At 42.2% G+C, this 26,060-nt stretch overlaps 1 protein-coding gene across 1 annotated transcript; it reads right to left on the reverse strand.

Moving 5' to 3' along the window:
- Positions 1 to 7,377: 7,377 nt before the first annotated feature.
- On the reverse strand, positions 7,378 to 18,148 carry LOC125554236 (carotenoid 9,10(9',10')-cleavage dioxygenase 1-like). The gene is made up of 12 exons (XM_048717815.1): positions 17,982 to 18,148; positions 17,754 to 17,888; positions 16,649 to 17,096; positions 16,395 to 16,574; positions 14,761 to 14,839; positions 14,595 to 14,676; positions 11,477 to 11,539; positions 11,256 to 11,394; positions 9,868 to 10,138; positions 8,932 to 8,996; positions 8,678 to 8,836; positions 7,378 to 8,322 (listed from the first exon to the last, which is right to left on the reverse strand). The coding sequence occupies exons 3-12, from the start codon at positions 16,940 to 16,942 to the stop codon at positions 8,212 to 8,214; spliced, it is 1,443 nt and encodes a 480-aa protein (XP_048573772.1). The 5' UTR covers positions 16,943 to 17,096; positions 17,754 to 17,888; positions 17,982 to 18,148; the 3' UTR covers positions 7,378 to 8,211.
- Between the last annotated feature and the right edge of the window lie 7,912 nt (positions 18,149 to 26,060).

Genomic DNA, 26,060 nt, shown 5'->3' on the forward strand with positions numbered 1-26,060 from the left:
TACACCGCGCCAAAGAGGATGATAACCCAACCTGCCGTTGCCGCCGAACTCGAGAAGACAAACTAGGGCTTTCACCCGGAGCCCTGACATGGGGAGGGGAGCCACAACAATGCCCCAAAGAGGGGTGCGTCATCCACAGGCATCGCTGGCGCCGGAACACAAAGCTTTCACTAGGAGCCTCACCCGTGTCACATGAGGTACCAAAGTCACCGACCCAACCCGAACAAGGACCACAGTTGTTAACTTGAGGTGGAGGCCTCCAGATCAAGACCCGGGAGGTGCCACAGTCGACGCGACGACAAGACCAAGACCACCCGCCACCCCTCCCCTTGCTATCCACACGGAGAAGGAGAGTGCCGCCGCCGTTACAACGTTGCTCATCACAGAGCCAATCCCATATAGAGCAGCTATGAGAAGAATTGCAGAGCCAAATTCTTAGCTTATCTTGTTCATCTGCAAATAATTTCAGTGGCCCTTCATTTACTTCCAAATTTTATTGGATTCAGCCGCATGGCTCACATTCATGTAAAGCTTGATCAAAACACGCAACTTTGGTCACAAACAGAGTAAGATCCGGCCTTTTACATTCAAGGGTACAAAATATAGAGTCCGCAGCAAGAAGATTGGACATCGATCAATGCAACTACACAAATAAAGTCTTAGTTCCGTATAGAGCCCTGGGTTCCATTCATTAAGACATAAAGTCTGAAGAATTACAAGAGAAGGGAAACATTTACAACAGCATGGCATATAGGTTCTGCCACAACACTTTTTACAGTCAAGGGCCAATTCTTTGTTAGTCTGTTATCGATTGTGCTACTGGCTACTGCTGTTGCCTGCTGCCAGGAACAAAGTTCTTCAGTGATCCTATCACAGACATCAGGCCACGCACCTTGCTGAATGTCGATGCATGAAAAGTCTTGCGATTCTCCTAAGTTTGTGACCCGTGTCTCTGTATATTTCAGTATTATATTCCCTCTGTAAACTAATACTCCCTCCGTCCGAAAAAGCTTGTCCGCTTTTTCGGACGGAGGGAGTATGAGGTAGTGCAAGTTAGAAAACAAAAGGCACAAGAAACACAAAGCCGAATGAAGAGACCCATTGGCTCAAACTTATACCTTTTCACTTTCACATCACTGGCAATGCAACTGCAAATTTGTCAACAGATACTATGTGCAATATCATCACAGCTACAAGATGCAACTGAAAACAGATGCAGCTGCAAGTTTGTCAACAAAGTAACAAGGACCAAAAATATTGCAAACACTGAAACAGCAATAAACAATTGTCAGCCATAGGTGCCTCAGATAACCTTACAGAACTTCAACATGATCGAAGAGGTCCGTTTCAGAGCACAAATCAGGATTTCATCATCACCGGCACAAATATCGACTGACACACGCGCCGAGAAACACCAAACACTTGATAAACCGAAGAACAAACTGCTTCGTTTGCCTCAGCAAGATAGTGCAGTTTCCATGGCCGAATAGATAGACCCCATTGGCTCAAACTGACAAAACATAAACAGAACAAAAGAAACCAGAAGCAGAAAGAGCAAAGAAATCATAGTGGATCTAAGAACAGAGCAAGCAGAGAAATCGGAACGGACGCGCAATGCCAACGTCCTAAAATTATGAAGAATAGTTTGTGACCTTGGCCTCAGCAAGAACAATGTGCATTGTCATGGCCGAATGAATGGATAGGTTCCATGCAACGGCTCTGATTTGAACTGTTACATGATATATAAAACAGAGAGCAAAAGAAAACAGAGACAGAAAGAGCAGAGAAACCATATTGGATTGGTGGGTCTGAGAACAGAGCAAGGAGAGAAAATGGAAATCAAGGCACAATGCAAACATCAGGCCTGTCCTCTGTACTACAGAATTGCAGACCGTAGAATTATGAAGAACAGTTTGTGACCTTGGCGTCAGCAAGGAGAATGTGCATTATCATGGCCGAAGGTTCAATGCGCCGGCTCTGATTTGAACTGTGTTGTTTCACATCGTCGGCTCTAACGGATAGGACCAAACTTTTTGTTTTTGACCAAAGAAGTTGCGAAGGTTAGGAAACACCAAACACTCAATAATAAGCCGAAGAAGAGACTGCACGAAACCTCGGCCTCAGAAAGTGTAGTGCAGTTTTCATGGCCGAATGGAGAGACCCATTGGCTCAAAACTTATAACCTTTCTTTTCACTTTCACATCATCGGACCTACTAATGGGTAGGAGCAATAATTTTTTTTTGCATGCAAGAAACCTAAATTCAGAATGAATTTAAAGCTAACAAAAGGAAACTAACCTAAAAAGAAGCTGCTGGGAAACTTAAATCAAACTTGATATATTTGTGTAGCATATACTCCCTCCGTCCCAAGATTCTTGTCTTAGATTTGTCTAGATACGGACATCCGTATCTAGACAAATCTGTGCATATATGTAGACAAATCTAAGACAAGAACCGTATCTAGACAAATCTAAGACAAGAATTTTGAGATGGAGGAAGTATATTTCAAGAAATTGCGTCATCTGTGCATATATGTAGCACATCTCAAAAAGTCATCATCAGCGGAATCGAAATTGAAGAACCCGTGTGAGAACAAAACTCAGGAAGAACGGGTACGCTAGCTAATTGCAGAAATCGCCAAAGACCAAAGGTTCACGTACGAATCAAAGAGAGGTAGGAAAAGATAACATGCAGATTGAAAAGAAGGTGCTACGTAAATGGCATTGTCGCGCCTCGGATACTCGATACTTTGCTCGGCATTTACAGTATTTGTTATCTGAAAAGCAAGCAATGCCGTCATCGGCGAACGTAACGGAAATCAAAGAAGCAGTTAGCCTTCTGTACATCGCTACAGTAGCAACCAAAAGCCAAGAATTCTTCACCAAAATGGGCCGGGAGAAACCAATGCCGCGTACGTCATGGTAGCGAGAAATTCATCGAAACCAAAGTAAATCAAGCATGCATGATGCATGCATGGCAGATCAGTCAGATCCAAAAGCCGTATGTGTGTCATACTAAGATGCATGAAGAAATAAATTGTATTACTAGGTAGCTGGCATCAGATACTTTGAAGAAATAAATTAGCTCTTGTCACCTGTGCATATATATAGCACATCTCATAAGCTGTATGTGTGTCATCATCTGCCCAAATGTAGTGGACATGGAAGAACATGTATGAAATATTCTCAGATTGAGGTGAAAAAAAGTGTCACAAAACAAAATAAAGGTGCTAGCTAGCTCCTGGCGTCTCAGAATCTGGATAATTTGCTCTTGATAATATCAGAAAAACAAGCACCAGGAACGTTCCAGGCCCCACACACACCTTGGTGAATGTTTGAACAAAGAAGCAGTGCAGGTTAAGAACTAAGGGCACAAGAAACACCAAGCACTTGATAAACAAAAGAGCAGACTGCAACCTTGGTCTCGGAAAGTGTAGTGCAGTTTTCATGGCCGAATGGGGAGGAGACCCATTGGCTCTAAACATATACCTTTTCACTTCCTCATCATCAAGTTCGTCAACAGAAACCATCTCCATTATCATCACCGCTACAGGAAGCAACTGAAAACGAAGTAAGAAGGACCAAAAGCATACAAACACGGAAAACAGCAAAGAAAAATTGCCAGTCATAGATGCCTCAGATAAAGGATATATCAGAGAACAAAAGGAAACAGAAACAGAAAGAGGAAGAAAAAACCCATAGGGGATCTAAAAACAGAGCAAGCAGAGAGGCTGAAACCGAAGAGCAATCCCAACATCCTTTGTAGAATCCAAAGCTGTGGCATGTACCTCAGCCCCTGTCCCTGCACCACCACTGATTTGCATATGCTGTACTGAAATTCAGAAGAATAATTCGTGACCTTGGCCTCAGCAAGAACAATGTGCATATTATATCATGGCCGAATATATGGCTCTGATTTGAACTGTGTTGTTTCACATCATCGGCTCTGACTTGAAAAAATAAGGAAAGCAAAAAAGAACCCATGAAGGGCCCGTTAGATCTATCTAGGGACTCAAGGAGGCAACAAAACCATCCTGTAGAACGAACCCATGCAATTATATTACTAGCTTGCTGGCATCAGATACTTTGAAGAAATAAATTAGCTCTTGTCACCTGGGCATAGCATAGTGGCGGCGCCAGGTTCTAGAAGGTGGGTATTCATTTTGGAGGAGGGTATTCATTTTGCCCAAATCATCACTGTTTTGCAAAAAAAATCGTTTGTTTTATATAAAATTTCAATGGTTTGTCAAAATCTTGGGTATTCAACCGAATACCCAAGAAGACCCCTGGCGCCATAGCACATCTCACAAGCCGTATATGTGTCATCATCTGCCCAAATAAATAGTGGAGAAATACTGTCAGATTGAGGTGAAAAAAAGTGTCATGAAACAAAATAAAGGTGCTAGCTAGCTGGCTGGCTCCCGGCGTCTCAGAATCGGGTTAATTTGCTCGTCATTGATAAGATCAGAAAAGCAAGCCATGTCGTCATCAGCGCCATGACCCGAAATCAAATAACAGAGGCCAAGTGGAAAAAAAGATGGAGTGGGTTAAAAAAGAGAGAATCAGCAGCGTTCAAGAAACGCATGCAAGGTCTGGACGCAAGAAACGAACCAAAGACAAAGTAAATCAGACAGTGCAGGGCATGCCAGCCAGATCCAAGAACCGAATTACTTCTCAAGAAAATAGTTGGCCGGCCGGCCTCGGATGCTTTGAAGAAAGATGAGTAGGTGTTGTCATCTGTGCATGCATAGCATAGAGCACATCTCAAAAGCCAATATGCGTCGTCATCGGTCAGCCTGGTCAAAAATCAAACGACCCATGCATGCATCAAGGTGTCTTTCAAGCCTACGCACGGCCGGATTCTGGGACACAATGCAAGCACGCAACGCAAATCATGTGGGTGGTACCGGATCCAAGAACTAAAGGAGGCCAGCAATTTGTCAAATTAAGGAGTTTAATTAGCCGGCAGGCCTCGGATACTTTGAAGAAATTAATTCGCTCTTGTCATCTGTGCATAGCACATCTCAAAAGCCATCGGTGTTTCGTCATCGGAAACCGGCCTTGCAAGAATCAAACAAGGACCCATGAATGGATGGAAACTTTATTACAAAGGTCGGACAAACTACTGCGTACACAAGAACGGACGCACGCAGTAAAAACAAGTAGTGCGTTCCTCTGGCTGGTAACTAATGTGGTAGAACCATCACTCACTTGGAAGATGGAAGAACCATGCATGCATATGAAAGAAACCATCACCGGCATCATGCATATGAATGGAACGCAAGAGCAGAAAAACAGCAAGAAAGCAAACGAGGACTGCAAATCAAACAACAACATCCAAACCTCAAAAAGATGCGTGCCTCAACGTCTGGGGACGAAATCACCACAGGCAGTGGAGTTGGTCCGGGAAAGATCCGTGTCATCGGCAGGCACGTCAAAAACACTAGCTAGAGGAGGATGCAAATTAAAGAAGAAACGAACGAAACCAAGATCAAGACGGAGAGAAGTTCATCACAGCAAAGCAAACGAAAGTAAGCCAAGAAGAGAGGAGCCATGGCCATGGGAGAAGGCCAGATCCAAGAAAGAAACGCCAACTCTGCAACACACACTACGCTACACTCCTTTGGTAGGATCGGAGCAGAGAAGAGAAGGAAAAGAATGGGGGAGGTGTAGGAATGGGAGGAGCCGAGCGCGAGGCGCCCCCCTATAAATAGCCGGGGTGGCAGGGCCACGGACGGCTGCCCTCCGTGCTCATCCCCAACGGACGGCCCAGATGCCTCTCCATCCACAGTCCGAGGCCGGGAAGGTTCCTTTCCACGCAAGGCAAGATGGAGAGGTGGAGGGCGCGCCTCGGCCTCGGGATCCGCTCTCTCTTTTCAGTCTCCACCCTCTGATGATTCCTCTGTCAGGGGAGCGGTTACGCTACCCGACGAAGGACGAACTGGCACAAAGATGGGTTTGCTTTTCTGCCAGAAACTCAACAAGTTGAAGACGAAAGCTTCGTTTTTCTTTTTCGTTTCAAAAAATTTGAAGACCGGATTTTAACGTTGTGTAGACCATGGTAATGGTATGGTAATCGTTTCTCAGTTTGAACGCATGCTGCATGCAATCTCCGGAATTTAACAGCATCTACACCGGGCACCCCAAAACGCGCCCGGACGGACGTCCTGATGGCTGACCGGTCGAAAAAAACTGATCGGGATGGACGTCTCAAATCGGGCTCAAACGTCCGGGTTGACCGGCACCTTCACATCCACCCCAGATATGGGGCAGATATTGGGAGGCCCGGACGCGTCCTTCATGTCGGACCCGGCCCAACTGACCCCACATACATGCATCTCTATTCGTTTTTCGGACCAAACCCTAGCCACTCTACTCCGTCACCTAACTACCGTCCTACAATCTCCAACCTTCTCCGACATGGTGGGCAGCAGATCTGAGTCCTTCGTCAGCCGATTCATGAACTAAGACGTCATCCCGGTCATCCTTGAGGAGATGGCTGTCCGCATTGCGCTCCGCCACGCCCGCGAGGAGAATGCCTGACAGAGGTCGGACTCTATCTGCCACAAATCCATCAGCTCCGCCAAATGGCATAAGGATCCGGCGCGAGGCAGGTCGTCGCAGCCTTGCCGGAGGTGGTGCGCTCCATCTGGCGTCAGAACGCCATGGCGGACACGTAGCCCCTTCATTGGCGCGCGAAGGACGAGGCCATTTGTGGCCCATCCGCTGAGTGTATGGCACATTGTGCCCGTCGTGCGAGGCAGAGAGCGTAGGAGGCCGTGGCATGCATCATGGCATACGTCAGTGAGGTGGAGTCACACTCTTCGGTGCCTCGACGGATGGCCTGCAACCTCAGACGGCATGGTGGACGTGGCCTCCGACCACGACGGAACCATCATGGACCCCAGATCAACCAGCACCGTCAAGGCACCGGACTCCGACAAGAAAGAGTAGGGCATGTGAGACAACGACGCCTCGAGTCCCGTGAGCTGGTCCATGTTCCATCCCCATGTCCTACTCTACCTTGCTAGCGACCTGAGAAACACTTCGAGGACGCAGCCGGCCGCCGGACATTGGCACGATGCACGTGGACAAGCTCCGCTTAGATTAGGCTTCACGTTGCATGTAATTATATGGATTTGAGTTTTCTTAATTGAGGAATCTGGTTGTGAAAGAGATTATTTGAGACGTGATCGGGCGCGTCCGCGGGCGTTTGAGGGTCGGAGTTGTTGTATCCGGCTGTAGATGTTGTAATAGCACGCGCTTCAATCTGAAGAGCATTTCCCTGATTTTGGAAACCCTATTCTTATGTAAAGCTATTATAAAACATGTCCGGACTTGTGTTTTTTTTGGGAATGAAAAGATCAGATCCATTATAGAAGTTCATTGGAAGTACAAAGCATCTCAAACATAATAAAAATTATTACATTGAGATTTCAAGACCATCGAACGACCATTATTGCCGTCAGAACGAGTCACCGTCGCGCCGCTGCCGCCACTCCTCTACAGTGCCGGCTTGACCTGTGGTTAGATGGTTAGGAGGACATTGGCATCCTCAACCCACCAGGGTTCAAGTCCTAAACTTGAGACTGGTGCTTACATTTTTCTGAATTTATTTCAGGCCTTCCGGCCATGTGTATTCAATGGGAGGAGAAACTCCTGTCGACTACGAATGCATCTATGGTGACTTCGTCAATCTCAAGATGATGTGCCAGCTCAGTCTCTCGGAGGTGCTCATATGGGTAGGCTGGCATATGGATTCTCCATGTTGCTTAGGTCGGCTAGGATTCCTATAAACCATAGACCCCCGACACCCTTTATAAGCAAGGGGAGGACTAGTCCAAAACATCTTACAATCTATCGCTCGATACATCCTTGCACCTTGTACACCCCCATCATCACAGTATAATACCAGCATGATTAGGGTTTTACCTCCACCATGAGGTCCCAAACCTATGTGAATCGATCCTCTGTTACCTCTCTATTTCTTCCAGCTAGTCGCAACACTCTATCGAGGGGTCTGTCAGAGTTTACTGATATAGATGCTTATAGGTAAAACTGTCACTTTGTTATGCACCTTTTGATACAAGTCTTCTATGAAAACCATAGGGTTGCCATAAAGTCACAGTCATAATAAATGGTAAACTTTATATATGAATATATTATGCATTAAGTGGTGGATGCATGGCTTATAGGAAAATCATGTCCTTTGTCATGTACTTTTTGATATAAATGCTCCATGAAAACCATATGGCACTCTTTGCGGCAGTGTTATCTTGGCAATAGGCTCATACTCAAATGTTTGTGCGTTGATGATGTGCACCTACATAATGAGAAGAAGAATATTCAAATATTTACTATGGCCATGAAGGCAACATACACTTTCCTGACAATATTCAATCATTTTAAAATTGATAATATGTATCCTCCGGTCCCAATTTTTGTTTCTAAAGTATTCGACTCTTGGTGATAATTGTATGTGTTAAGGAGTTAAGCGAAAGTGTAGAGTAAATAGGTTCAACATTTGTTGAAACATCTCTAGGATCTATGCTTGCAGCTAAATGACCGGATGCCTATCATTAGAAAGCACTGAATGTGCTAGCTTCCATAAAACAACAATTTCCACATAGACATTAGTGTAGAATAGCACAAGAATGTTGAATCTATTGAAAACTTACTTTAGATTTATTTGTCCCCTCATCATGCACAAACGAAACTATCCAGCCATCGTCTTCGTTTGTACCATTGACCTTTGGCACAAAAGTTGCTCCAGAGCAGAATTGATTTCTGTCAAGGTGATGATACTTCACTTTTATGAGGTCTTCTCTGCCTTTGTTCTTTAAGAATTAGGGACTGGAAGTTAATTTCATTGGAATATAGTAATTTCAAATGATGAGCCAAACTGAATAACCTATTTGTATATGATAGTTACCTTGGTGGTTGCGTCCTCTTTCTCATCAAGACAAATTTTTGCAAAACCTCCGAATTTTGGTCGTACTACATGATTCAGAATAGTATTAAACTATATTGCACAAAATTTGCATGCGATGGACATTTAGACTAAATAACATTGCATTGTGACCAATAAATGACATTTTTTGTACATGGATCTATAGCCATTAATGGTAGCTTTCTTATTTGACATATTGTGTGCATGACCATGAAAAAAGTGGCCAATAGATGTCATGATGGTCAGTATGGCATGAATTGAACCTCCTGTGGTTGATTTGGGTCCGTGTAATGTGTGTGTAATATAGCTATGAAATATTTTCATGACAATCTACTCATACCATTTGTGTGCCCACTTTGAAGATTCAGAAAGGTGGAGTCAAAACACTTCTCTTCCATGATCCTAGGACAATATTTGCTTTTGACTAGAGAGATAGATGCACTTCACTTATCTATGTTAATACTTTAAAAGTTTAATGTGGCCAAATCAGTGTAGGGTGACTACCTTATTCACCTGTTATATTTGTTCTATTTTTTAGTTGTGTAAAAATAAACAAATATTATGTGTTCCATGTATTAATATATTTTAATTAATTAGGTCATATACTTCTATTTCTCACATATGAGGCCACATTTTGGAATGGAAGGAGTGTCAAAGAAACAATATGGGAATTACATCCAAGATTTCATGGCCAACTAATATATGTCTTCACATGTTGGATTTATGGATCATCATGGGTAATATGATACCCTTGTGGCTGAATGGCATCTAAATTAGCATGTTTTTTGTGACAAGTATCTGTGCAAATTAGGACAAGTGACTGATGTATGGACAATAACCGCTATTTTATATCTATTTCTCAAGTTTGAATGGAAGTTCCATATATTAAGTAGTGTACTGATGTATGTTTACCAATACCTATTCCGGGACCACCTGCCAAATTTGCCGGAGAATCTGCCACTTGTGCATATGCATACTTGTGAGGCAAGCCAACATACTTGTCATTGATTACTGGGAATTCCAGGGCAACCTCTTTTCCAGTTAAGTATTTGCCTATAGCTGTCCTTGTTTTCAAGTTTAGTCTCCACTCATACAAGCGAGAAAAACATTCCTCGGTTAGTCCTTGATTGGAGTTTATCCTTGGCCCCAAAATGATAGAACCTGGCACATGAAATCCTCTCACAACGACCTATTAAATCATTAGACAAGGAAAAATTATATCATGGATGAAGAATCCATTAATAATTATATACGCATATGTTGTAGAGGTGTTGCAACCAACCATAGGACACATCCGAAGGGGAAAACAATGGGTGAATCGTGGGTAAGGGTGGCATGGTTTGGGAACAACCACTGTGGGTGGTGTGGGGGAGGGGATATGGTTTTGAGGTGGGATTCACCTTTTCTTCTTTATTGATTGCTTGATAAAATAAATGCATATTAGTTTAGTAGTTCTAGTACCACTATATGGGACGGGTCAACTTGATCCAAAAACCAAGTTATAACTTACTAATTAAAATGATTGTTTCCAAAGGCCATGTACGTGTACAATGGATGATAACATGATATTTTATTATGCATTCCACTCCACCTATAGAAGTTAAAAGAACATGTTATACAATTGATTATCTTTTAGTCTCATCCTGAGTGATTAATGTTTGCATGCTCCTAAAATTGTAGGATGGTTAAAATTACTCTAGAAACCATATAATTAGTGGAATACATATCGTACAAAGTATACGAATGTCATGTCTTTATTACTAGGGAATCATCTCTTAGCAAAGACAAGGAAAGCCGTTTTTCCATCTCTTTCTCTTCTAATCCAGCAATCATCATACATGGCTTTCCTATGGGTCACTTTGTACTATATTCCAAACAAAAAGATTCATTGAGTCCAGACTCTTGGAAATTGAATTTATATCTATGACAACTATGACAAGCACCTAATGCTCAAGAAAATTTTGCATGTTTTCCTTTTGGTCCAATCAAAGAACTTCCATTCCTTATCCATATGTTTTCAATTCTTGTAGGAAACAAAATGTATTGACATCCAATTCCTACAAGTTTTTAGTCACGACCTTTGGTTATTCCTTGAACCAAACATGTTCATGACTTCTTGATCATTGAGGGATCTATGGTATGTACTTAATAGAAACTCGGTGTTCCTTTAGGGTGAGAAAATGAAATGACACAAATATTTAATACTGCAGTAGACTTGTATCTACCTCAATATACATCATCATAAAGTATATTGTGATGCCTTTACATCAACATGAAGTATACTGTGATTGCTTATATATTTGTACCTCATCATCTTCTTCAAAGTAGTTGACAAGATGGATCGTGCAGAATGATTGTACGTAAAACCATGTTATCGAGTTTGCATCGCCATAACGGGGCATAACACCTATTCTTGCATAGCTATCCTTTTCAAATTCAATCAACCTACACGAGGGACATATAAATGATAAACTAGACACTGGATAATAATTTTGGAATCAAGACTAATTTTGTTATTAGTACTTACGGAGCACCTTTTAGCATCCTTTCCTTGTTGATTGTAAGTGGAGCATCTAAGATAATGTTGTACCTACATTCACAAGTTGATATTTGATTCCATCAATTTTGTTTATTGGCATTGCTAATGCAGTGTACCCGAAATTGCATCCTGTTTTGTTAAATCCTTGACTGCCTTTATGCACATGAATCTTTCTTTTGGTGAATATATCATCTAAGACAACCATTAAATTACAAGTAATTTGTTCTATGTATAAAATATAAATGAGGAATTTATCCACCATTCGCTAATATGTATATTGTTTAGGACATTCTTATCCATGTGCAAAAGTAAAAACCCCAAAACCCATTCCAAAAATGTATGTCCCAAAAACTTTTCCACGCTCATGTTTTGCACGGGAAATTATTTTTTAAGTGCATGGTGGTAGGAAATATTTCTACTAGGACGTGAACGAACCAGTAAATCCACAAATCATTTTTTCCCTGCGGTGGCTCCTACCCAATGTGCATCCTCCGACTCAATCTGCATCTTCCGCCCCTCCTAGTCTCCACCATCCGAACTTATAAATTTGAAAATTGACCCATGGGTGTGCCGCTGCATATCTTGCAGTAGTGCTCTCATGTGTCCAGAAGTTATGCAAATGCAACGATGTCTTCTTTCTTGTTTTTTCTCTCCGCAATGTTGCAAATGCATTGGTTGTTATATTACTAATCACAATCCAATGCAACTGCATCCATTTTAAAAGTTTCCATTTGTTGCTATGTGTTTGAGGTTTAATTTGTGCAATTTTACATTGTTGTGTGTAGAAGGGCCCGAAAGATGGACAATTTCATGGCGATGTAACGTTAAATGATGACAAAACTGGATTAGATGATATTGCCCTCTCGATGATAAATGAGAGTGTCGAAGTGGAGGACCAGATGTGGTTGAGATTGAGTCTCCAATAATTAAGAAGAAGCATTCAAGATTTTCCAATTACAAAGTAGAGGAGGATGAGAAATTCTGCTATGCATATACGAGTGCCTCTCTTGATTCCCCTATTTTCACCGAACAAATGAATGACACATTTGGGATGAGGACTCAGGAGTACTAGCACCAAAATGAGAAAGGTGAGTCCAAAAGAACAAAACTTTAAGTCTCACACTATTCAGGTACAATTCAAGATTGTTGGAACTAGTCCTTGGGTCATGTTGATCAAGTGGGCTGCATACCTCCAAGTGATGCGACACTTAATGTGCATGAAACATGTACTCATGAACTATATAAGAAATGAAACACGAGGAAGCAACATAATCCCTTTACTTTGTCGCATTATCGGGCTATTCAAAGAAATGAGAAATGGCGTGCGACAATAGTTGGAAAACAACACCAATGAGGTCAAGATTGAGCATATAATCTTCTATCTTTAGGAGGAAGTGAGGGTGCTGATGAGGACATGAGAAGAAATCCTAGTCCTAGATCTAGCCCTGATTGGAGGAAAAAAGAGAAGGAGAGGAGAAGTAATGGTGCAGAAATGGGATTTACATGGAAACACACAAAGGAATGGTAGACGCAAGGAATGAGTTAGTGGCCGAAAGGAAGCACACGAAGTTGTCAAGGTGGATGATGCTCAAAGAGAATCAAGGCTATTTTTATGGCGCTCTCATGACAATACTGAGGAGTGGAATGCAAGTGCGGGTGACCATATGCGTGCTATTGAGGAGGAGTTCAAGAATGAGTCTGAGAAAAAAATAAACAAGAGGAAGGAGCAAGAGAAAGCGTTCATGTTCGTGGGATGGATGAAAATGCAATCCACCGTTGGGACTCACCCATGGTGAGATCTTGGCTTCCAGAATACCAAGATCAATGTTATATGGTAGTGGTTGTCGCAAGGGGGGGGGGTGATGTGATTTGATTTATGAACTATGTTGCATGCGGTCGCTTTTGGGTGAACCATGTAGTGTAATAATGAACTATGCTCTATGTTGATGCTTTTGGACGTTCTATGTTGTTGCTTTTGGTAGCATTGTTGAGTAAAATGTGGTTTGAATTTGAATAAAATATGAACTTTAAATGTTGTTAAAACCTATGCATTAGAAACATCAAGGTTTAAATAATATTTTATCGAAATGAGATTTATGTATGTTAAATGATGTTAGAAATAAAGGAAATTTTCATCGGGAGTTAAGCTTAAGTGATGGATTAGATGCCACCCTCCAAATACCGATGAATTTTGGAATTAAGTTTTGGAAATGAGTTTTTTCAGACTTAAGTGTTTGGATGGTTTAGAGTTACCCTCAAGGTGTTATTGCGTATGGGCACTTTTTTTGTCTTTGAAGGGAGTTGTACCACAAATATTCATTTTTGAACCCGGGCTCATGTGCTTTCGGTGAACAGTAAAATAAAAAATATATTAGAAGAATTTGAAAAATATCGAATTGTTTTGTCAACCAAGACACTTGAATGCGTGATGTCGGTGCAAAGTTTCATCTTGTTTGGACATCTGAGGAGCTCGTGGCAAAAATGACAAAATTGGACCAGAACAGTGCATGAATATTAAATTTTCTCATGTACCCTAATTCTTTTTTGCTGAGAACTACTTAGATGTCCAAACACCACCAAATTTGGCACGAGCATCACACACTCGAACATCTTCCATGATAAAAAAAAGTTTTTTTGAATTTTTGTAGTACTTTTTCGATTTTACTAGTCACCCAAGGGAGAAGATGAGCTCGAGAGCCGAATTGTTGCGTCTATTATACTAGGCCTTTCTCAAAGCTTGTTCAAGTTTTTCTACCTTTCCAATCAAATAATGAAACATAAAGCTCCTACGATTTTCTCGGAAAAAGGAGTGGATAATAAACTCTAGGAGAAGAAAGCCACCCTAAAGACCTGACAATACTAGTATAACTTACTTATTACTATATTAATTTTCATTGGGAAATGGCTTCAATGAATTGTTTTCATGTGCGACACGTCCACTAAAATTCACTGGATGCTATTTTATTACATTACTCTTTCCAACATTCTTAATATTAAATGGAATAATTTACAAAATGTTAAATAAAGCTGAGTTTTCTCAATAGAAAATAAAGAAATTCTTGAGTAATCATCACATTAGTGAATCTTCTATCATGGGAAAACTTACATTGTAGTGACTCCTATTTCGTGACAATATGTGCATCTATCTAACTCGAGAGCAACCTTCTGCTGTAGTTTCTTCCCGTCGGCTGCAGATGGTAGTATGGAATCAAATTCTAAGCTGATTTCTATTAATCACATACAGCATGCAACAGATTAATAAGTAGTGATACCTGAGACAACTCCAACCGTTAGAAAAGGCGCATCCACGTTGAACCCGAAGATAACCAACTCTCCTGTTCCAGAGATTACCTATTCTCATAGACAACATCGATGACTTAACAAAACATGGAAATGATGAAGGGATTACCTATTCTCATAGACAACATCGATGACTTAACAACACATGGAAAACGATTAAGCAATTAACTACACTCAAAACTTTATCATCCTAAGTCCTACATGTCAAAATAGTCTAGGTTCAATTAGGAGTGACAGACTTCATAATTGTTTTTGAAATCTTGACATAAATGAAACTTGGAATTGTCTTGGTCTTGGTTGAATCCACCTACACTTTTGTTCGTTGATTCAAATAATGCTTCTAACGCTACAAATCATACTATGAACATTTAGCACTGGGGATGAGCTATTTCAATGGCATTTTCAACGCTTTGAGTTGCAACAAACATTTGCATACCATTTGTCAGAGTGCTGCTTGGACAATGAAATGTTGCTTGGACTAAAATTTAGTAATTTATGTATGTTATGTATGAGGCAGGCTTCTACCATAAGTTCGTAACAAGTAATTTATTAGCAGAGCATACAACATAGGGCAATAGCTCAACATATTTAGTGCGGGTGAGTTGTCTGAATTCCACTGGTTCTGAAATTATCATTACGATTCGACTCGGTAATAATATTGTTGGTGCTATGATTCATCTAATGTTGTTTTTGCATAACTTATAGTTTCTTTTGTTTATACATTATAGTGGATAACTATATTCGGATTGTGCTAGTTAACAAGTGCATGTTATTTTTTTGTGGATTTCCACTGATGCTACTATAACATGAGTGCAGCATTATCACGAGAGACGTAGTTCAGATCCATGAGCAAGACTTCAGTTTAAGTACCAACTCTACATGATAAATTCTCCAAAAAGAACTACTGTAATTTGGTAATCAAACTAAAAATGTCTTAGAAGCAGTATTAATACGAATTGTACAAGTTTTTTAAAAATTATAGTACATATAAAATTTGGTGCTGAATTAAAGTGCATATTAGATTTGGTCAAAGTCAAACTTTGTAAACTTGGACCAAGTTTATAGATAAATTTATCAACATTTACAGAACTAAATCAATATTTTTAGATTCATCAAGAAATTTATCTTCGCTTGGTATATATTTGGTATTGTGAATGGTCATTTAATCTTCTATAAACTTGGTCAAAGTTTAGACAATTTGACTTTGAACAAATTTATATGCATTATAATTTGGCAAGAAGGGAATACGTGTTATGCTGGAATAATAGTCTTATTTTTTGCATGTAGAGGATACTCCTAAAAGAAAATACAAAAAGATACAAAGGAGGAATTTCTTACTGTTCCGGTAAAAAACAGTTTGTTGTCCTTCTTAACTAACAATATTCTCTTGCATGTAAACCCAGAAGACAACTAATAATATGAATTCACTTATTTTCTCAGTTAACACATTTTATGCCTTGTCTAATAAGTGATCACAATACTATTTCAAATTATATGGTGTTGTTGCTATTTGGTATCACCTCTAACGCATCACCATCATACACTTGACCTGTGTGTGTGTATATTTATAAAGTATCATTTTGAGAAAGTAAGCGGGAGGACAAACCTTGGGGTGCGCAGTGAATGGCATCTTCCATCCTCCATCAACATTCCAGCTACCCAGTGTGCCAAGACTATACAAGTCAATCTCATGGGGGTTATCATTTTCTGCTGCTGAGAAGACTCTCCCAGCATGCTCAAACACGCTGGTGTTGCTCATGTTCTTGAAAGCCTTTCCGAACCTCAGCTGCTCATATGCAGCGTATTTCAGCATTCCATAACCACCAGAAGAAGGAAAAAAGTTGTCAATCATGTACTTACAGTATTAAGGGTACCCGCTATGAGCATCGCAAGAGGGTCACCGTCAGTGGCAGGGAGGAAGCATGGTTTCTTCAGTCCTTTCTCAACCCTAAATGTATCGGACTGCACGTAGCGGTTGGTGTACTTGATTGACCATGTGTTGTTGTTGCTCTTGGTGAAGTACACGGCGTGGAGCATGCCTTCTCCTTCGACCCAAATGTCGTGGGACTTGCCAAAGATAGAGCTTGACGAGTGGAGGGCTCCAAAGAGAGGGTTTGAACCTGCATGCATGCATTTTGATTCTGCTCCATGCATGCATTTTGTGATCTCTCAGTTGGTAAGACGGTAGGAGCATAGAAGCTTTACCATTTCTTATATAAACACCCTCTGGAAAATCTGCTGGAATCTCTCCTGCGATATCAAATATCTCTCGCATGTCGCCGATCTCTTCGACGGGTGCAAAATTACCCTGCGACAAGGATTGAGGAATTTTATTAATTCAACGGGTAGTTAAGCACTTACAAACCTTTCTAAATTTGGTCGCCTAAACATTTTGCTGCAATGGTGTGATCGCCTCACTTGTTGACTGAGTGAAATCAAGATGGATATATTTTGTTGTCTTGTTTTCAAGAGGGTAAACCACCTGACCTCTGCCGATCGATGCCCACAGCCCTTTACATTTTACTATTATCACTATTATGTACTTCCTCTGTCTTATATATAAGATGTTTTTGCAAGCTAACTTAGGCCTCTTTTGGTTCATAGGATAGGATTATCGTAGGAATAGGAATCTTGTAGAAAATTAGATGACATGTATCTCAAATCCTATGAGTAGGAATAGGAAACAAGATGTCATTTGGTTGACACCAAAGGAATTTTTTCATTGAGTCTAGACTCATTTTTATTTTCCTATAAAATGTGGAGGATAGAAACCAATCCTATGTAGGAATAGGAATCCATTCCTATGAACCAAAAAACTCTAAAGGAAAATATTCTATAAGAATCCTATCCTCTAGAATTCCTATGAAATTCCTCCAAACCAAAGGAGGCCTTATATTGAAAGGCAGAGGGAGTAGCTAGCATGCAGATACAAAAGTTATATGTTATCCTATCCCTGGCTACTTACCTCGGTGGGACGTAAAGGTTGGCGACTTAATGTGAAGACGATGCCCACAAATGCATCCAGCAACCTTTGCGACGCATAATTGAGAGCGTTTGATGATGCATCCCCAATTCTCAAAGCAAGCTGTTGGTGAAGCTCCTTGAAACACACAAGATATACAACGATATAAGCCTATATGTATCTCTCGGCGCGTCCTGATCAAATAGTGGGGTTCAGAGAGAGGCGAGAAACCTTTGCAGCCGATATGATCTGCCGAGGGAGACGAGTGGCGCTCGCGGAGACGGAGGAGGGCTGCCGTCGGCCGGCGCTCATGCTTGGCTGACGAAGAGAGCAGCCATGGATGGAGGTCCTCATTTCTGGAGCTTGGATCGTCGTCCCTGTGTTTGCTTGCTGCTACATACACGCATTAGCTTCTGGCCGGCGTTTGTAGTTTTATACTGCACCAAACACATTCTCTGCAACGGAAATAGACCGCTTCCGCCTTGGTGGTAGACTAGGTACATGCATGATCGTCATGCGAGAAATGTCATCAGTACCAGCAATGCAGGAACGTGTAAACAGCTGCTACCGACTGCTGACTGTCGGTCTGCTAAAATAAGTACTCCCTCCATTCTTAAAAGAGTGTACTTCCAACTTTGTTAGAAAGTTAAAAAAAATTATATTTAACCGTATTTACATTATAATAGAGCAACATTTATGCATCAAATTAGTAGCATTAAATTCATAATAAAATATATTTTTGTCATATACCTATTTGTTTTCACGAGCATTAATATATGTTTGCACAAACTCGGTCAAACTTTGAGATAGTTTAACCTCCAACAAAATTAAAAGTACATTCTTTTAAAAACGGAGGGAGTACCGCTGAACGTGCCGCTCTTCTACGATGTGAATGAGTCAAGAGAGTAAAATCAAACCATGCTGGTTTCCAGGCGCAAATCGGTTGACGTCCTCAGTTGCAGCCTGCAATGAGGCTCATGCATGACGTACACGGCTATGGAGATGCGTGCGTGTGCGGGATTGGTCGGGTAGTACCAGCCGTTTACACGTTCCTGTGCGCCATGTGAAATGCACTAAGACGACTTTCGTTGGTTTTGGCTTCGTTGGACTCGGCCGCTTACTGTCAATTTTTTGTTTAATTGCTTAGTCTCTTGTGAGTGGCCACGAGATGTAAATATTCTACGATTGTCCAGCTCTCATTTAGAAGAGAGTTCGCAATGTCACATCTAACTCCCACACCATTTAACAATGTCACAAATGTTTGTTCACAAAAAAAATGTCACAAATGTTTGAAAACGACAAACCTTCTTTTTTTGACAGCAAACAAATTTTGAAATTCCAAACATTTTTTTAACAAGGTAATTTTCTAAAAAAGGAAAAAAGATAATGGAAACCGACACTAGAAACAACATGAAAAGAAAAACAAACAGATCTGAAGCAGTTAAGAACCTTCAGAAAAGTTTCCAAAACCGGAACCAACGTCCACCTTTCCTAGCTTTAAATGGGCCAGCCCAGCTCGGTCGCTTCTGTGCAATTCAACGGCAGTTTGCCGCAGAGTGGAGCAATAGGAAATCGCGTCTTACAACATGCACCAAGTGAGTTACACACGTTCTCGAGGAGTTTCTTAGGGAGCGTTTGGATCCTTAGCAAGAATAGTTATAGCCTTGCCCGGCAAGGTTAGGTGTTTGGAACTGTTAAGATATCTTAGATTTTGTGGGCCAGCTAGCTTGGATGCGCTAGGAAAACCTTGCTAGCTCAGGAGAGCCAAATCGGCTCGCTTCCGATGGCAAACTTCACATGCGGAGAAATCGACGATCCACTCCTAACAACAATTTTCACTAGGGAAGGCTAGTAAGAAAAGGAACCTAACCGTTTCATTAGGCAAGGCTGGCAAAGCGAAAGCTGGCTGGCTGGGCTAGCCGAGCAATTTCCTTACTAAGCAATGTAACCAAACACTCTCTTATTTTTTTTGAGGGGAAACATACTTATATATTAAACATAGAGCGGAATGTCATCCGATACAACATGTAGGATAAAACCAGGCGGCACACCAGTCCACACCTGACATCTCTCCTCACCAACACCAACTCTAGCAAGCTTATGCGCAACAGAATTTGCCGAGCGTCGAACCCAGCTCACCTTGAAGTCTATGAACTCCCTCAGCGTCCTCTTAACCTCCTCCATCCACGGCCCAACCAAAGACAAGTTTTTTTCAGGGTTCAGGAGCATCTTCACCAGAGCCTGGCAGTCCAACTCCACATGAATCCTGTCAACATTCAGCTCCCTCGCCATCTTGATCGCCTTCAGGCACGCCATAAGCTCCGCACGTTCGGGATGTGCACAAAGTGGAAAGAAGAAACAGGCCGAAGCCACAAAGCCGCCGTTGTGGTCGCGTAGGATCACCCCACCACCGCCCTTGTTCTGTTGTTTCTCAAGAGCCCCATCAATATTGACCTTGATCCATCCATCTTCCGGAGCTTCCCACCGCTGCACCGGCCTTGCCATCGTCTGCCTAGCAGGGGCAGCATGAGCTTCTTTCCATGACGCCATGGCCGAAGCGACCCTTTCCAGCACATCCGGGGGGGGGGGGCACAATCTTCTTGCCATCACGCGCTTCGTTCCGAGCCAACCACAAGCCATAGGTGGCATGAATCAGAACCTCCCTGTCCTCTTCACCTGCCGAAGCAAACCATGAAATCAGCCAGTCAGCCAACTCACGATGGGAGTTCACATGACCTGGCGGGGAGGCCGCCGAAACACCCAGCGCAGACCGCAACAGCTTCCAGAATTGAATGGAATGGTGGCAGCCCCAGAACTGGTGAACCAGAGACTCCTCTCGGCCACACACCGGGCAGAAAACTCCGGCCTTGATCCGGCGACGGTGCAGCTCAGCACCCACAGTCAAGCCATTTCGAATCAAGCGCCAAACATGTATCTTCGCTTTTCCTGGAGCAGAGGTATCCCACAAAGCCATAAATCCTTTATGCTTCGCGACTGAACTAGAGCCTTCCGGCTGATCGGAACGACGTTTCTTCTTTTCCATACACAGGTGATACGCCGAGCGGACAGTGAAGATACCATTGCGAGTAAAGTTCCAAGCCAGGTAATCCTCAGTCCCCGGACCCCCCACGGCAATCTGCTTTATGTCACGAGCATCATCCTCAGAAAACATATCAGTCACCTTTGCATCATCCCAAGAAGATCCATCTGGATTCAATAAGTCTGCAACCTTGGTGACACCCTGAACATACCGCTGGCCCAGTGGCCGCATGTGTCCAGCCCTCGGTATCCAGTTAGTATGATGAAACATTGATAGTTGACCCATCACCAATACGTCAAATAGATCCCTCCCGCAACAGATCACGTCCATGCAAGATACTTCTGAAAGTGAAGGAGCCTGCAGCTGGGCAGGTAGCATTCAGAACAGAACAATGCGGGTAGTACCTAGCCTTCAGGACGCGAGCGCACAAGGAGGATGGGTATTGATGCAGGTGCCACGCTTGCTTGGCCAACATGGCTTGGTTGAAAGCCTCCGGGTCCCTAAAACCTAGTCCACCCTCCTTCTTAGACATACACATCTTGTCTCACGAGATCCAATGTACCCTCCTCTCACCATTGATTGTTCCCCACCAGAATTTCGACGAGATAGAAGTCAGGTTCCGGCACGTTTTCTTGGTCAGCTGGAAACAGCTCATGGTGTGAGTCGGCGAAGCTTGGAGGAGGATTTAACCAAAACCTCCCTAGCCTTCTTTGACAATCCTTGTCCTTTCCACCCTCCAACCTTTCCCTTAGAGCCCTCAACCACATATTTAAAAGTTCCATTCTTAGATCTCCCCACCCGTGTGGGAAGACCTAAATACTTTTCACTAAGAGCCTCCGAAGAAATGCCACTAACTTGCTTGATCATAGCCTTCGTTTCATCTTGACAGCCTTTCCCAAAAAATATAGATGATTTCTAAAGATTAACTTTCTGTCCAGATGCAGCCTCATATCTCTCCAAGATGCTCTTCAACGCCTCCATGCTCGATTGGGTCCCTTCCAGAAATACAATACTGTCATCTGCAAACAAGAGGTGAGTCACCTTGGGGCCAGTGCCTCCAAAAGAAACACCGCGAATAGCATCCTGCTCTTGAGCACGCTTCAGAAGAGACGAAAAACCTTCCACACATAACAGAAACAAATATGGGGATAGAGGGTCCCCCTGTCTGAGCCCCTTAGATGGAATAAATCTCCTTGAAAGACCCCCGTTGAGCTTCACACAGAAACTTGCAGAAGTAACACACCTCATAACCATCCTGATCCATTCCGCCCCAAAGCCAAACTTCCTCAAGACATGTTCCAAAAAACTCCACTCCACCCGGTCATACGCCTTCATCATGTCAAGCTTGACCGCACAGAGACTCTTCTTCCTCTTCCTGGTTCTAATAGCATGAACACACTCGTATGCAACCAAAACATTGTCTGTGATTAGCCTCCCCGGGACGAAAGCACTCTGCTCCTCTGAGATCAATAAAGTAAGAATGCCTTTAAGGCGATTAGCAAGCACTTTCGTAGCTATTTTATAAAGCACATTGCATAAACTAATAGGGCGAAACTGCGAAAGTAACTCCGGTGAGTTAACTTTAGGAATCATCACAATCATCGTAGAATTAAAAGACTCCGAAGTGGTCTCGCCCATGAGGAAGCCACGAACAGCAGCACAAACATCATCTTTCACCAAAAACCAATGTCGTTGATAGAAGAGTGCTGGAAAGCCATCCGGTCCCGGCGACTTCGTCGGGCCCATCTGAAAAAGAGCCTCCTCAATCTCCTTATCTGTGATCAGGGAGGACAGCTTCGAATTCATATCGTCAGTCACAAGATGAGCAATGCTAGAAAGCACAGCCTCGGAGCCAGTTGAGCCCTCAGAAGAAAACAGGTTCGCATAGAATGAAGCAGCCATCTCCCTCATTTCCTCGTCCACCGAGCAACGAGACCCATCCTCCTTTCTGAGAGCCCTCACAATGTTTTTGCGCCTCCGATGAGAAGCCCGATTCTGGAAATATCTCGTGTTTTGGTCTCCTGATTGAAGCCAATCAATGCGTGATCGTTGCCTGTAAAAAATTTCTTCCCGTTCGTACACCTCTCGCAGCTGACCCTCAATCTCTTTTATCTCTGGCGTGTACCCAGTGGTCAACGCCCTAGCCTTTGCATCAACCAGCTGAGCTTTGAGGTCTTTAATCTGCCTCCTAATAGAACCAAAGACCTCCCTAGCCCAAGTCTGGATGCTCGAAGCAGTCTTCGCCAATCGCTCACAAATTGCCTGCAGGCTATGATCACCCCCCGGACTGAATCCATGCAGACTCAATCATCGTGTCATACTGAGCATGGCGAGTCCATGCCTCCTCGAATCGAAACGGCCGCATGCTTCGGTTGCCAGTACGTGGAGCTGTCTCCAGCGCATGAACCAAGATTGCCTGGTGGTCCGATTCCTCCGTTATCACATGCTCGACAAACGTGTGAGGAAACAGAGCCAAGAAACTATCATTGCATGTCGCCCCATCCAGTCGAACCTGAACATTATCCATACCCTCCCGCTTATTATCCCACGTGTATTGATAGCCGGTGAAGCCCAAGTCAGCAAGTCCACATTCATCCAAACAGTCCCTAAAATCTTCCATTTGGCCAAAGCTCCTTGGGTTCCCCCCAATCTGATCCGACTGGAATAACGCTTCGTTGAAGTCTCCAGCACAAACCCAAGGAAGATCATCCTGCGCTTTTAGGTATCTAATAGCATCCCAGGACTTTTTCCGCAACTCTGTGCGGGGTTCCCCATAGAATCCAGTGAATCTAAGGGTTTTCCCTTCATATACAATCTTTGCATCAATGAAGTATTGACAAAAGGGCCGCACCAAAACATCCACAGTATCCCTCCACCACAATGCCAAACCACCACTTCTCCCCTGACAATCCACAGATACACCACATCTGAACCCCAAACTCCACTTCAACTTATCCATTGCCCTCGCTTTCTTCTTTGTTTCAGACAAGAAAACCACCGCTGGGTTGTAAGACCGTATCAGGTCGCGAAGCTCGCCCACTGTCGAGTCCAACCCCAAGCCTCGACAGTTCCAGGCCAATAGATTCATTGGTCCCGGTGGCCCTGGGCCCCAGGGTCCGCCGATGAAGCACCATATTCCTCTGAGATACGATCAAACACCGAGGAAGTCTTTTGCCTCGTTTCGCGAATGAACGCATCCTGGTCACCTTTAGCCACCCACACTTGTTTAGGCCCCCTCTTCCAACCACTACGACGTTTTGTTAGCAATCCCAGGACCAGGCCCATTTACAGGTGCATGTGTAAACATTTTTTTTGGTTTTCCTCTGTTACACAGGGAATGTACTACTCCCTCCGTTCCATAATATAGTGCCTATAGATTTTTTGAGAAGTCAAACTTTACAAAATTTGACCAAGTTTGTAGAGAAAAATATTTATATTTACAATACCAAAAATATATAATGTGAAACTACATCTTATGATGAATCTAGTGATATATGTTTCACACTCTAGATGTAAATATTTTTCTCCACAAACTTGGTCAAAGTTTGTGATGTTTGACTTAAAAAAAATCTATAGGAACTACATTATGGAACGGAGGGAGTATTTTTTATTCATTGGTTTTGTCAGGTTTTCCCCTTCGATCTTTTTCTCCCGCGGGTGGGGGGGGGGGGGGGGGGTTCTTGTTTTTCACTTGTTTTTCTTTTTCTTTTTTTGTCCTTTTTGTTCGTGTCCACCTTTTAAAAATTCATGACGAAATTTAAAAATAACAGAATAAATTTTAATATATTATATTTACAAAAAATCATATAACAATTATTTAAACATACCAAAAATATTGATAAACCAGATAATTTATTTAAATTAGTAAATCTTTTATAAAATGAATGAACATCCTTAGAATTCCAGAATATTTTTAAGATTCAGGATTTTTAAATACATGAATATTTTAACAGACGAGAATATTTTTATTAATACACTAACTTTTCTAAAAAAATTAAGATAAATTCTGATGCATTTTTATATTGGATCCTTTTTAATAATTCACATATATTTTATAAAATTCGTGAATAATTGAAATTGATGAATATATTTGATTATCCAGCAACATTTTCTAAATTTTATGAATTTATAAATTATTGAACATTATTTTGAGCTTAAAATAATATATTTCTTAATTTGTCAATTCAAATGTAGCAATCGGGTTTTTCAGAGAAAACCGCTTTCACGGGATCGGAAGTGGCGGAGCTTCAAAGAAAAAATTGGGTGGGCCGGCCCACGGGAGTAAACCAAACTTTTCAAATTCTCAACTTACTATAAGTTTCAGTAGGCATTAGTCAGTGCATATTATCACTTTTGTTGGTCAAATGATAGAGTTTTCAAACTATTCGAAGTGTTATAACCAACAGCCTATAAGAAAATTGGCATCGACTAATAAATGGTAATTTTGTGTGGAAATAAAAATTACATGTGATGCATATGCTTGCATAACATGTGTGTAAAGGGGATGAGGTGCAGTGATTAATTTTTTTGAGGGCTTAAACCAAACTTTATTACTCAAAGTCCACATGGTGTGGGATACAGAATGGATCATGGGGAGCATCTAGCCATACATGATGATGACCCTGATCTAAAGAATGAGCAAACTTGGCTAACCATCGGCATCACTATTAGCAACTATGCTCTCGAAAGTTATAGTACAATTAAATGCTAATAAACTTTGTCTAATCTCTATGATGATAGCACCATTGCCTCCACGGCTTGCTCTCTGGATGTCGTTGGCCACCTGCTTGGAGATAACAAAATTCTGCAGCAGCAAATCTTGAGCGAGAGATAGGCCTTCATGACATGCAATTGCCTCCAAAATCGCTGCCCACCAGCGCTGAACTACCCACAAAATTGCTTGTGGTATCCCTGCGAACAGCAGCCACCACACCTCGATTATGCATCTTTGACACTGCTGCATCTACATCGACTTTTGCAAACCCGGATGGTGGCGCTTTGGGCGCACTGTCCCTACTATTGGCGCAAATGGAAGCTTTTCTCGTTTCTTCAAAAGGAGCTCTAGATCGGCCAAGAACCAATTTATGAATTGGTGTGTCGATGAAGGTGCAGTGATTCGTGCTTAGTGGATTGCAACTTGCAGTTGGTGGGCTGGGTTGGCTCCAAAGCCTTGGTCAAAAATTGCAACAACATAGGCCAGCTATAGCCCAGTTCGGCCCCAACTAAGCTATGTTCATGTTTCTTTTATTTTGAGGGAAAACTAGGTTGCT

This window comes from Triticum urartu, chromosome 4, assembly GCF_003073215.2.
Source record: "Triticum urartu cultivar G1812 chromosome 4, Tu2.1, whole genome shotgun sequence".
Classification (NCBI taxonomy): domain Eukaryota; kingdom Viridiplantae; phylum Streptophyta; class Magnoliopsida; order Poales; family Poaceae; genus Triticum; species Triticum urartu.